At 41.7% G+C, this 14,333-nt stretch overlaps 2 protein-coding genes across 3 annotated transcripts; one reads left to right on the top strand and one right to left on the bottom strand.

Annotated features, from left to right (window-relative positions):
* Nucleotides 1-217: 217 nt before the first annotated feature.
* Nucleotides 218-5,445, bottom strand: btf3 (basic transcription factor 3). Of its 2 annotated transcripts, none has more exons than XM_037117546.1 (6): nt 5,352-5,445; nt 3,717-3,782; nt 3,345-3,458; nt 3,048-3,249; nt 2,770-2,826; nt 218-760 (listed from the first exon to the last, which is right to left on the bottom strand). In XM_037117546.1, the coding sequence occupies exons 2-6, from the start codon at nt 3,780-3,782 to the stop codon at nt 714-716; spliced, it is 486 nt and encodes a 161-aa protein (XP_036973441.1). In that variant the 5' UTR covers nt 5,352-5,445; the 3' UTR covers nt 218-713. The 2 variants fall into 2 exon arrangements, with proteins under 2 accessions (XP_036973441.1, XP_036973443.1); XM_037117548.1 differs by having other exon boundaries at nt 5,289-5,418.
* A 6,095-nt stretch (nt 5,446-11,540) lies between these two features.
* On the top strand, nt 11,541-14,015 carry foxd1 (forkhead box D1). Its single transcript, XM_037117456.1, has one exon. The coding sequence runs from the start codon at nt 11,806-11,808 to the stop codon at nt 12,865-12,867; it is 1,062 nt and encodes a 353-aa protein (XP_036973351.1). The 5' UTR covers nt 11,541-11,805; the 3' UTR covers nt 12,868-14,015.
* Nucleotides 14,016-14,333: the final 318 nt, after the last annotated feature.

Here is a 14,333-nt window from a genome sequence, read left to right as displayed (position 1 = left end):
CATTAACACCCTGGTGATGGAAAAAATAGTTTGAAATTTACCTCAGGTTTTTCAGTTCAATGCTCCTTTAACTGTTCTATAATGTAAACAGACTAGTCAAAGATCAACTCTGCACACTTAAGCATGCGAACCAATTCAAAGACGGGCAGCTACAGAACTTCAGCTGTGGAAGAAGTACCGAACGTACTAGAGGGAAGAAGAAAGACAGAAATTTGGACTTTGTATTGACAGTAGCAAAGGTTTATTTCCAGATACGGTGGTTTTAACGAGGCCACAAAGAATTAAGGTTCAGTAACATGGAGGAAACAGATGTACAGCAGGAGCCTTTAAACACCACATTTGACATGATTTCTCACTCTCAACTGGACATACAGACCACAGAGCACAACAAGCGTTTGGAGGGTCTGATGGAGGAGAAGAGGTGGAATGAGTGCTGAAATACAGCACACTAAAATACTCCTACCCCCCAGTTTTTAACACTTTTAGAGTACTATTCTACAAAATTACTCAAAAATAATTCACTTAAGGGTATGCAAGTACTGTGTTCAAGTGTTGCAAATTTTTTACAGAATGCTCACAGCCAAAAAGTTGACAGATTATCCATCTTCTCAGGTACTTCACTGAACTTTCCACCTCTCGAAATAGCCAGAAAAACATCTTGTGCCCCACATGGTCCTGTCAAGTCTTGACACTCCACGGAGTCCCCTTTTCCTCTAGTTAGCCTCATCCTTGGATGCTTCATCAAAGTTCTCCACCAGATCTGAAACAACAAAAGATTCAGGAGGTAAATTGATGCAGTCAGGAGGCTCTCAGAGGTGCCAGATCACAACTCAGGAAAAGTGTGTTTATGTGAAACATGATTATAGGTGTAACGTGATCCCAATTCCACGCTCATCTCTGTGCTCCACATCTGAGGCCCCTCGCAACTACTGAAAGCAGCTGTAAAAATTATGTTGTAAAGCATCAAAAAGTTGGCTTCAATTACGCCGTGAAATATGAGTAATCTGCCTCTCCAAGTTTCGGGGTCAAAGGTTAAACTGGAAACAATCCAAAAGGTCTGAATAAACATGTTCCTTCAGCAAGAGAACAAAAAGGAAACTTAACTCCAATAACAACATGATGGCAGTGGCTGTTAACCCCGTGCCATCGGGGCTTCGAGCGCTCCTATAGCCGAGTACATGTGTAATCGTTTGTTACATTAGTGAGAACTGAGGCAACAGGCAGAGAAGTGCTGGGAAAAGCCGAGATTATTTTAATGGCAACCTCATGTGTTTGGCCCGTTTTGCTCACAAAGAAAAGCAAACTGGATCTTAAGATCTTATAAACAATGAGCATGAGACTCAAACACAAAGCCCTGCGTTGCACCATGACGGAGAGTCGTTGATGAATCCCCTTCATATGACCCCCGTTTTCACAGGCCAAAAGAAAACAAACCTGCCGCGATTGTTTAACAGAGACAAAGGACAAAAAACAAAAAAGTCTTGCACATTAATGGACGAGTTTAAAGGACGATTTCCAAATAAGGCCGCAGAGGCACGCTAAAGAAATCTGTTGTTAAAGGTGGAAGTGTAGCGTAATATTGGACAGTTAAACCTCGTCCACACAGGTAAGGATATTCCTGCTGTTTTGACACTGATACCTTTATCGAAGACGCCCGCGATGCCGCCTAAAATGTTGGATCGGTCTTGAGAGAAGTCTGATCTGCTGCTACATAATCTATATATCAGAAACAGGCGCCTACTTCCTCCCAGCAGCATCCCGTACACAAGTACGACACGCTTAGTAGCCAATATCCAAAAACAGCAAGCATCATATGTAACTTCAACTACATCCGTAACACAAGATCCATACAAGGTTAGTAGTATACAGCTGTCGAAAAATATTAATATATATTGCATTTATTAAATGCATCAGACATTAAAGGTCTTGAATAGGTGCTGAATATCTGTGGGTCTCTGAATCAGAAAGATGTTGTTCTGTTCTTCTCTTCTTATCTCAAGGATAGGACAAACATTTCTCTCTGCATTTTGGCCTTTTCTTTCTTCACATGAGATTCTTATTTCAAGCCATCACAACATTTTTCAGAACTCCAGTTCATGTTTATCCATGTGGACTCGGGGAAACAATAACATTGTCGCCCTCAATTCGTGCATGCCCGCTGCTGTTGCTTCGTGTAATGAGCGTGCACCTGAAGCAGCAACAACAACAACAACAGAACGGTTTGTGTATGTTTGTTTAGCACCGGTGCAAGTTTCTCTGGTAGCTTTGCTCGCTCTGATTACAGGTTTACAATATAACCTGGTGGGTTTCTACAGTTTCGCATCACTTTATTCAAAGTGGAAACAGGCAACGTTTCCCCTTTGTTGATGGTGAAATCACTTTCAGTTTTCCTCAAAGAAGCAACTACCAACAAGACGGCACAAAACGTGAGTTTATGATTTCATACAGACTATGGTGGAGACATGAGTACAGATAGAGATGCTGCCAGACGACTGGATTACCACGCAGAATTCCTTTTCCCAGGAGATGTGTGCAGACAACCTAGCACAGTGAAAGCGAGGTTTATAGAGAACTGATCTAGATTCCTGATGGTGGTTGGTGCGTCGCTGATGTAGACCTTATTGGCACCTACTGGCCTGGCATGCTTGTTTGTTTGTTTGAGCATTGTCTTTGTCTGTATAGAAATATATTTTTTTAAATAAAAGTTTTGTTTACTTTTCCTAACGGAAGGGGAAAATGTCCGTGTGAACTCGGTACATCATCACTCACCTGGAACATCATCGTCTTCCTCTTCTACTGTTGCAATCGGCGCTTTTCCATCTGCAGCTGTAACAACAGAACAGATCTGTGAGAGACTTGAAGAGTATTTTATTTCAGATGAATTAGATCTAATCTGAAGGGCAGAGCCGATCTCTTTAAACCGGTTTGACTAAACAGAAAGCACAGCTATGAACCTATAGTGTGATTAAATTCTATATTACAGGGTTGGTGCAGAACCCTGATGTTATAACCTTATCAACAATAAGTTATTATTAGAGGTTACTGACCCTGCTTGGGCAGTGCCTCTGCGAGTCTCCTGAGGCTCGTCAGACTGTCGGCTCCCAGCTGGTTCAGGATGCCCGGCAGCATCTCGGTCAGCTGCTTGGTCTCAGCGTGGCCGGTGATGGTGAAGGTGTTGGCTGCGAGGGAGGCCTGCACTTTGGGGTTGTTGAAATGGATGACTGTCCCTTGATTTGTAAACATGTTAACCTGTTGACAGAACAAAATTTCCCACCATTAACAACAAAATAACAGGCAGGTTAAAATCACAGCGAGACACGACAGAGATGAAAGATGGCGCCTACCTCCTCAATACCAGAAATATTGTTGACACCGAGTTTCTTTAAGGAGAACTGGAGCTTCTTGTCATCTGCAGTTGCTGTTCTGTGTACGACCTTCTTCTTTCTGCGAGCACTGCCCTATAAGGAAATTAACACAGACACACTTGTAACTTGTTTCTTCTTTGTGATCTATAAGAGCATCGTCTTCTGTATGCAATATCGTTTGTAGGCTGGATGGATGTGACATTGTGTTGTGTGATCTCTCTTCACTCAGTGCATTTTTCTCTCCATTTTTTTTTAGCATTTAAGCTACAGAATTCTTTAATAGCACAGAAGGTTGTGTGTTTTGCAGAAAATCATGTAATGACTGAGAGAGCAATTATTGTTTCCACTTACCTTTCCGCCGATGCGGACTTGTGCCTGTAGTTTAGCGAGTTTTTCTTGATTCATTATTTCTTTCATCTTAAAAAAAAGAAAAAGAAAATAACATTATAAGATTATGTCAGCACCACCAGCAAAGTTGATCTTATTAACAGCAGCCTCCGACTTTAAGAACTTGTTTAACAGTAAAACCACCACGACTCTGTGTATCCAACAAACATTTCAAACTTCTGACAGCATGAACTTAAACGACCAAAAATTACAGTCAAGGCAGAAAAACGCGTCAAAAAAAAAAACACGTTACAGCAAGCAGGCAGGAAGATGCAAAGCACACCATGCAACACAGTGAAGATCTTTGTTGTCTGACATGAAATTTAAAAAAAGTTTAGTAGTTTTTTACTTTTGTCTGCAGTCAGTTTAATCTAGGGTTGTAAAAATGATTATTTTAATTGTCTGGTCAATTAAATGTCAGAAAATGGGGAGAAACTGTTAATTTTTGACGTCCCCAAATGTTTTCTTTTGTCCACAACCCAAAGATATTCTGTTTACCCTCATAGAGGAGTAAGGAAACATGAAGATATTCACATTTAAGAAGCTGGAATCAGAGACTTTTGACATTTCTCATTAAATTACTCAAAGCAATTCAGTCGATAATAAAAATAGTTGGCTTTATATTCAACACCTGACAGCTAATCTATTCATTGCAGCAGCTCTGATGTGATCAACTTAAACAATCCACTGCAGAGCTGCTGTGCTACATCCCAGCAGTAGCTGCGATATGTAAAGCTACACAAATTCATGAATTGATAAGCCAGATGACGAGCTAAGAAACTAAGAAATGTTGTGTGCTTTCCCTTTTTTGAAGGAGTGCGCACGTTTTCTTAGCAGTCAATGGATCAAAAGCTGAAAATGAACCATAAAATAATCTAGTTTTGAATCTATAACATCATGATATACACATGTACATCAAGAGACACACAGTATGCACACAACACAGCCAATGCTCACACATGCTAATGGTAAACAAGGTGTAACCAAGTGATGATCTGTTGGGGAAATTGCTGCTTCGTCGACACACTCAGGTAAACACACACAGGTGGGCAGCAGAGGCGCTGGTGTGGGTGTGGTGCTCGGCGGTAATGAGCCTCATCAAAGCGGTAGAAAGACGTTAAAAAAAGCCCAGTGAGGAGCTGTCAGTGCCACAGCCAAATGTGCCGAGTTGGGTCCATTAGCTACACAGAGCTAGCTAACAGTTTAGCTTATTTGTTATCTGTGTTGTGGTCACAAGCGATGGCGGACAGATAACAATAAGATACCGAACGAAATAAGACACAAGTTCCTCATGTGACGCCAGGTGGCTTCAAGCTAACGTTTGCTGACTAACTCGGCCAGCCGCTGTGCCGAAACAAGGTGTGGTTTTAGCTTTTGTGCAACAACTTGTTCGGCTAACTTCAGCTAGCTCGCTAGCTAGCCGTTGGACGGCCTGTCACTCACAGCCTCTCACACAGCAAACACAGATTCGCGGGTCACGTTAGCGTCAAACCGCGGCGGAGTTCAGCCGCCCGGTCAGAAAAGGCTTTCGTTTACCTCTTGCCGTCGGATCGAGGGGAAACAGTGCAGGGAAGAAGGTATTTAAAGCTCCTCACTGACCTGTAAACTAACAGCAGACACATGCGGGGAGCAAGATGGAAGCGAGAGAGGAGGGAGGAAGTGACGTACGGCCAGAAGCCGGAATCGACCAATCGGTGTGTGCGCCCTGAGTTTAGCCTCGCAGGCAAAACTTTGTTTTCTGTAACTATTAGCTCTTTATGTCATTCTGTATTATTCTCATTATCAGTCTTTCATAAATATATAAACACAAACAATTAAAAATGGAAATGTAGTAGTCATTTATTTACTAAAGCTTGACCGATACTCCATTTTTGGGTCAAACCAATACAGATACTAAGATGTAAAAGACTCGGATATCAATATATTGGCCAAAATGTGCACACTGGTTACACTTGAGGGATAAACTGGGCTGAATATAGATAAAGGAGGCAGGATATTTGATCAGTTTACCATCTCAGATTTCAGCTTTTGCACACCTGAGGATCAACAGGTGCGTAGCAGAAGACAAAATGGTGGAAAAATAGGAAAAAATAAAACACCTGTCAGCACCCAGCTGTCATTATTAGGTTATATAGGAGTTTTTATGTATTGGTCAACCAATAATAATTCAATCAATCTGACTGGACGCCTCGGTAACACCTCCAGGAGTCTCCAGAAGTCTCACTGTGCAGCACAAGCAGGTGCACGAAACAAACTAGACGAGGATGAGGGATGATGATCAGGTTCTCATCAGGTTCATCTGCAGTCTGTAGGATTTCAGGCAGGAGGTGTACATGAAGGAGAAAACACCTGAGCGCTGAAGTAGATCAGCTGATGGGTTAGGGATGGAATAAAGTCTCGCCTCAGGGGAGATTAATCCAAAATCATACGAGTGAGGAAACTTTCAGCTAACTTGTTTATTGTCTGCTGGTGCAGCTGGAGGCTGATGGTGCTTCCTGTCGATGGGCCTTTGGGTTTAAACACTCTGGAGCTGTTGACTAAGACCAGAACCAGAACCACACTGAGGGAGCTGATGAGGCTACATTTATAGATGACAGTGCCTAATTACCAGAGACAAGATGTTACGAGATGTAACTTCAAGCCATTTGCAGTTTATTCATGGAAGACAGAGAACTAAATCGTTATAATTTATGGGATAGTGTGGATTACGTCTTATTCTATAACAGATTTAAGTTTTAAAATGATCTAAAACACCAGTATGATCCTCTTCTTTTCACTGACTTCACATCTAAATAATGGTTTATGATGACAAATTAAAACCACGTTAACACAAACTGTGTCTCTTGATATTCAAACGTGCACGTGGTGACGCTCCTCACGTCTCCTCGCCGGCACGTGATCCTTTCACCTCCTATCGTTCAGGCTGAGCTCGCCTGAGAGTGAAAAAGGTTTTGGCCGTGCTGCACTCGTTGAGTCACACAGCAGGCCATGATATCAGTTTGCGAACTCTCTTTGAAAATTCACCTCAAATCATCTTTAATCCGGCGGATCAGCCTTCTGTGAAGTTTTTTAAGAGCACTCCAAGAATCATTCCGAGGCTACAGGACTGTGCTGTCTTTTAATATGTGTGTGAGTGAGCTTTTAATCTCAGCCAGCTTTGACCGCGTGTCCTTCAGGGAGCAGGTTTCAAAGACTCCAGCTTGTTACATGTAGGAAACAGCAGAAGAGCCGTAGAAAGACGAAACTCGGGCTCCTTTTTACCTCAGTCTGGTTTTGTGAGGGAGCTGCACGTTGAGAAACTACTGAAGACTTCTGCCAGAACATGAAAACAGAAATCAGTAAATCTAGAAAGAGGCATTTTCTCTTTGGTGAACTTTCAGTAAAACTTGGCGATGAGGACATAAATATAATATGACAACATGACAAAATGTAAACACACAGCTGTTTCTTGAATTTAAATATAAATACAAGGTATGCTACTTGCAACCTGAGCTATTTTCCCAAATATAATGTGTAAAAAAAACAACCTAAAAATAATGAATAAATGAGGCTTAAGCTATATTAATAATAACAATAATACGGTTTCAGGGATGTGGTTTATATATTTATCACATGTTTACACATGAAGCACCTACACGCTCCTCGTATACCTGACAGGGCACTGAAACATGTCCAAACAACACATGTTTGTTTGAATATTTATCATCAACTTGCATATATTTGCATAATGCAGTTCTATACAACCTATAAGATACATCAATATATTTAAAAGCAAACTTGACAAATAACCCCTTTTTTTTATAAGGTATGACCTTAAATCTTTAGGGAACATGCAACAGGTACAATAGAAAACAAATAGGATAAACACTAATATTTATATTTAAGTATAACACACAAGTAATAATGATGTAACTGCAGTTTTAAACTCCTGTTTGCATCCTCATGATGATCACATGCTTTTCCCCCGTAGACCCCGAGGCCGCATCAGGAGCATTTGGTGCAGTTTAAGGAACTTTTTGAGGGTTTTTTAAAAAATGTAAGCTGAGAAAATGTCATTTAACTTCCCTCATGTAGAAATCAAGAGTGTGATTTCATATCTAAATTGATGAACGCCCCTAAAAAAGTTATCTTGCCTACCTCACAGTGATTAGAATGAAGTGTCGGCATCACCTCCTCTGTTTACTTCAGTCTTTTTCTGTATTTCCTTTCCTTTGATGCTTTCCCCCCTCGTAGACCCCGAGGCTGCATCAGGAGCATTTGGTGACGTTTAAACAACTTTTTTAGGGTTTTAGAAAATGTTTTCTTGTCTTCGTCTCCAAGATAATGTCCTTTAATGTCCCTCATGTGGAGGCGAAGAGTATGGATTCATGTCTAAATTGAAAAGTTATCTTGTCTACCTCGTGGTCATTAAAAGAAAGTAGAAGAGTCCTGATCACTGTACATCAGGAAACCTTTGTTTGCACTTTAAGGAACTTTTAAAAATGTTTTCTTGTCTTCAATTCCAAGTTAAATGTCCTTTACTGTCCCTCATGTGGAAATCAAGAGTGTGAGTTCATATCTAAATGAATGAATGTGGCTAAAAAAGTTCGATTAGTGACTTAAAATCAGCTGTTGAATACTACAGCCTTCATGTCCTGTCATGAATATAATATTTGGCTGACAAATTTCTAAATAAGCAGCTCTGAGTTTCAACATTTTCAAGAATTTTTTATAAAGATATTGAAACCAGCCCACTGTAAAAAGTTTGTGCAAGACTACACCAAACATGCAACATGTTCTGAGCACTTTGTGTGTTATTTCCAAGCACTCACATTTAGATTTAAGCCAATAAAACGAATGAATGTCTTTTATTTAACGTGCATTTATCTCCTCTCTCCTCTCAGTGTCTTTGACTGTGTCTGGCCTTTTCTCCTGCATGTGATCCACATTAATCACATCACATGCCCCCGCGGACCCCTCGCTCCTCTCTCTGCCTCGTTTTTTGGTGACACTCGGAGGTTTTTTTTCTTGTTTCTGTCGGAGCGTTCAAACAGCTAAGTGCTTTCTTGGTACCCCGTGGCACGGAAACAGCATCGGATCGCAGAGGGGGGAATTTTAGAAACACTTTAGAGGTGGTTTACCACACATGTGAGGGCTGATCTCGTAAGTGTCGCCTCCAAGAGAATAATAAAAAATAAAAATAAAAAATCGCCTGGTGTTCATTCATTTAATGCTTTTATTTTGTTTAATGATAGTTTATTAAATCTGGATCTGGCTCCACATTATTCAGCTTAAATGCAAATATAAATAAAATGACAGATAACAGCATAAAAGTAAACTCACTAAACAAAAAGTGGGAATAACCTAATGAAGCACCTCAGCTTCTTTAAATGTCAAATTCTTATTTGATGAATCCAGGATCGATCAGTCTGCCGTCCCTCCTGCAGGAAAACAACAGGCCCCACAACACGCTGTTAGATCATCACACAGCCGATACAGGCTCGTTATTGATTACTGAGGTAATAGCCTATCAGTCAGGTCATTGGCCAAATCGATTAAAATAGCATCAGTCTGTGCGTGAGCTCCCCCCTCCCCCCCAGCGTAACAGCATTTTATTTTGAAAAGCTAATCAATAAAAAATAAAAATAAATAAATAAATAAAAGTCTGAATAACTTTCTTTTTCAACTTTTTATTTCATTTTATAAGATTGTGTTTTGTCCATAAATTAAAAAATGAATTATGAAAGTGAAGTTTTTACATTTTATTGTATTTTTTTTTAATTTCTCATATGGTGGTTGAAAACTACTCTCTCATTTTAAACATTCAAAGTGGCAGAAATTATCTATAATACATAAGAAAAAAGCTCTTTTTTTTCCATCAGAACTTTCTCAATAAGTTTACAACAGCTCAGTGATGTTTATTAACCTGTGTATTAAAAAAATATCATTATTTCTAAAAGCCATGTGCAGGTCAGAGCTTCATGCTGGAAGGACGCTCTACACCAAACTCTGTTGTAAAAATGGGTAATTTAAGGGAAAGTTAGTGCTGCAGTTCTGGTTGTGACACATCCAGCATGTATTAGTGTTTCAAATGTGGGGGACAAGTTCACCGCTAGATGGCGCTGGTCAAATAGAAACCTTTGAGAAAAGTTAGAGAGGGGCCACACAGAGTACATCTGGAGGACTGACATTAAAATCATGATAAACCAGATAAAAGTTTCCTATTAGAAGCTTAAAAGGTGTTTGAGGACAAGTGCGTTCATGAAGGTTGGTTGATTTTATTTATAGAGCAATAAAACAAATAAATAAATAAATAAACGAGCAGTAAAGTGCATGAAAGTTTCTGGAAAGTTGTTTTTTTTTTTCACTTTAAATGATTTTACTAACATGAACACAGAGTGATTTTTTTTTTTTTTCGGTGATGAATTTTCTTGTTTTGTTTGTTCCAGAACATTTACGAGCTTTTCCGCTTTAGTCTCTGACTGAATATAACCAGGAACGAAATCACAACTAACCAAACACATCAGTGACGGTCACATGTGGAGGCCAAGCTGAACGGCAGAGAGAATAAAAATCACAATAAAACACAATATTCATAATTTATTACCTGACTGTCACTCATGTTGACTGATTAGTCTAACAGGCTAATGGCGAAACGGCCTGAGGCGTCAAAAATAATGACGATAATAATAATAATGATAATAATACAAATAGTCATAAAATAGTAAAATGAATGATTCAACACGTGTTTTACTTTTAATTAAAATATAATATATTATCATAGTTTCTGAGAGGCCTACACACACCTTCACTTCTCTTTTATTCTGAAAATCTTTTGAGAGTTAAAAAAAACAATTCATAATATTCCCTCCTTATTCCTCGCTCCCAAAAAATAAATATAAATGCAATGAAATAAAAAAAAATACAATAGAATTAATAGAGATATCCCACCACACACACACACACCTCCTCCACCTCCACCACACACACACACACACACACGGCACCGTGCTCCAGACGCACGGCAGTCAGAGGCCTTATATGTGGGGCTTGCATGCTCTGCGTGACCCGTGACTGATTCGAGTTAACAGCTGACTCTTTTCCATTACAAATGGCTCGCGGATAATCTAGATAACTACCGGATCACGCAAACATGAGCTGCCTGGATGTGGTGCACTGGTCTCGGGCACTACTTGCAGAAGCCCCCCCCTCGTGGTATTCAATATATATATATATATATATGTTTTTCTATTTGCTTTATTTTAGAATTTTACGCGCAAAAACCAAAACCAAATTCTAGTGTTTTTCCTCCTCTGCGTCTTTAAAGATATTAAAAATTAAAAACGCACATGCGCTCTCCTCACACTCGTAACTAAGCTTAAATAAATACAACGGTCGTCAAAATATCCGCTTCGATCCCACACCAGCAATTAGACTTTCCCTAAAGATGTTTTTTTTTTTCTTTTTTCTTTTTTCTTTTTGCTTCCAACTTCTATTTTTTGCGCATAAGCACCGGGCTGGAATAAAAAAAAATAAAAAAAGAGATCAGTGCGGACTGCAGGCCACCGTGAGTGACCACTAAAAAGGATGCAGGCCACACCAAACTTTTTTTTTTTTCTTTAAACCACTCACAGTTAATTTTCAAAGACTCATTTTCGTGTGTGTGTGTGCGCGCGCGCGTGTGTTGTTGTTATTTAATTTTTTCTCTCTCCTCTCATTCGCCTCGGTGACGTCTCTCTCTCTCCCCCCCATGTGACCAGGGCGGCGGTATAAACACCGAGGCAAGGTCCGCCCCCTCCGCGAGTCAAGGTTTGGACCCTTTTGCAGGTTTTCCCGGCACATTTTCTCAGCCTGGGCATCGCGACGGGGGCCGCTCGTCAGCGGGGCGATTTAAAAGCGATCACCCCTGCAAACATATGGAAATAGCGAGAAAACAGGGGGACATCTCTCTGTCGGCGACACGTGCTCCTCTCCTCTCTCCCCCTCCTCGTAGGAGTTGTTGAAGAGGGAGGGCAGGGCAGCCTCAGCGTCTTCCTCATCTGGCGTCGGGAGGGCACAGCCGTGTGTGTGAGCCATGACTCTGAGCTCAGAGATGTCGGATGCCTCCATCCTTTCGGAAGAGACCGACATAGACGTGGTCGGAGAAGGGGAGGATGGGGACAACCAGACGCGCTCCTACGTGGACGAGGTGGCGCAGATGCACGACGGCATCCTGCTGGACGGCTCTCCTCCTCCGTGCCTGGACAGCTCCACCTCCTCCAGGGATGCCTACAAGCCGGCGGGCAAGAACACCCTGGTGAAGCCCCCTTACTCCTACATCGCCTTAATCACCATGGCCATCCTGCAGAGTCCCAAGAAGAGGCTGACCCTCAGCGAGATCTGCGACTTCATCAGCAACCGCTTCCCGTACTACAGGGAGAAGTTCCCGGCCTGGCAGAACTCCATCCGGCACAACTTATCCCTCAACGACTGCTTCGTGAAGATACCGAGGGAGCCCGGGAACCCTGGGAAGGGCAACTACTGGACCCTGGACCCGGAGTCCGCTGATATGTTTGACAACGGGAGCTTTCTGAGGCGGAGGAAACGCTTCAAGCGGCAGCAGGCGCAGGACCTGCTGCGGGAACACAACAGCTTTATCCCCGCAGCCGCCGCCGCGTACGGCTACGGACCGTACGGCTGCGGAGGATACGGCATCCAGCTCCAGTCCTACCACACACACTCTGCACTTTTTGCTTTCCAGCAGCAGCAGCAGCAGCAACAACAGCAGCACTCCAGGCATTCACACTCGCACACGGGAACCATTATCCCCGCGCCGTCTTTGATGCCCACCACCACGGACTTAGCCCGGAGTAGGTTTTACCCGCAGCTCAGCTCCAGTCTGGGCTCAGCCAGCGTGCAGGCTGCAGCCCCGGCGCAGAAGTCCAGCTCCCCGGTGCAGCGGTCCCCCTTCTCCATAGAGAGTATCATCGGAGGGTCTCTGAGCCCCTCCAGGACTTCTCCGGTCGTTGTCCCGGTCCTACCGTCCCCTCTGGGGCCCGCAGCGGCCGGCCAGCCGCAGAGCGTCCACCCCGGAGCTGCTTTACACCCGGTCGAAAACTTTCCCAACAGAGCGGTGTCCGGCTCCAGCGGCTGTTAAATGACTCAGAACTTCTTCTTCTTCTTTTTTTTTTTTTTTTCTCAAGAAACTTTTTTTTAAAAAAACAAAACAAAACAAAAAAGAGACAAAAAACGCCCCTCTTCGAAGGTAGGATTATTTTTGTATGTTTGTTTGATAGCACGCAGCTGAATGACGGACATGACCAACACTATCTGTGCCTATATTCATGCTGGTTTTTTCTTCTTTTTAAAAGCAAAATATATATTTATGTTCATTTCTTTCGGTGTGAATCAAACTTTTTTTTTTTTCTTATTGGACCACAAACTTTTTCCCTTGTATTTTCCCATAATTCGTTCCCAGTCACTGTTTAGGGCGTCTCAGGATATAACGACTTAATGGACAGGTTATAAATGATCACATGTTTAATAATAATAATTATAATAATAATAATGAGAAAAAAATAGGCTAATAATGTATTTGTGTCAAACACATCCATGTTTTTTTATTAGTTTGGCAAATCAAAACTTTTTCTTAAAACAGTTTTGATTTGAACTTTTGTATTAAAAGAACACAGAGAGCGAAGTCATACATTTATAATAATATGCAGTGTGTGTTTATTTCAAGAATGATAACAAAAAAATACATTGTACATTTTTTTCTTTTTTGTGTAATTGAAGTGTGATATTTTTACACGGTTCTGTTTTTTTTTCAACCAGAATAAATTTCGTTTTTCAGAAAAAAAAGAAGAAAAAAAAAGGAAATGTTTGGAAATAAATTTATTAAATAAATCACAGGAGCCTCCTGGGCCTTTACTGCCACCTCAGGGTTCACGCTGTGGAGATGTGAGCATGCTGAAAAATATCACCAAACACTTCAAAGTTCAAAGTGTGTTGAACTTTCAGCAAACATCCACCCAGACAGGCTGCAGGTTGGAGGGTGTGTGGTTTTGGATTAGAGGTGAAAAGTTACCAAAAAAGGGAGCAACTTTACGCATCTTGTGATCAGACAGCGTTGAGATGCTGCCCACTCTCTCGTCGTCAGTGTTGGAACATGCGCACATGCGTCCTGCGTGTCCACCTGACCTCTCTCACACTCATCCTCGTAATTACGGTGAGCGGGCAGGAGGGTGTCGGCCGGGGTGACACCGGGGGTATATCCTGCACTGCTTCAGGTCTCTGATTACACCGATGCTGCCGACCCGAACACTCCTCGTCTGATATTTCATTATGTGCTCTTATGTGACAGGGTTTGTGTGTGTGTGTGTGTGTGTGTGTGTGTGTGTGTGTGTGTGTGTGTGTGTGTGTATTATTATTATTATTATTATTACGCACGGAAAATGAGATGTTATGGTGCGTGGCCCTGCAGTGTGTGACAGAGATGTAGAGGAGGTTAAAATCACCTTCATCCACTCAGCGGTTTTTTTTTTGTTGTTGTTGTTTTTTTTTTTTTCTCCCCCTCGTGTTTACTCACCTTTAATTCTGGCCTTTTGTTGCCCCACATCGGAT

This window comes from Acanthopagrus latus, chromosome 12 (genome assembly GCF_904848185.1).
Source record: "Acanthopagrus latus isolate v.2019 chromosome 12, fAcaLat1.1, whole genome shotgun sequence".
NCBI lineage: Eukaryota > Metazoa > Chordata > Actinopteri > Spariformes > Sparidae > Acanthopagrus > Acanthopagrus latus.
This window is presented reverse-complemented; position numbering and strand designations above follow the sequence as displayed.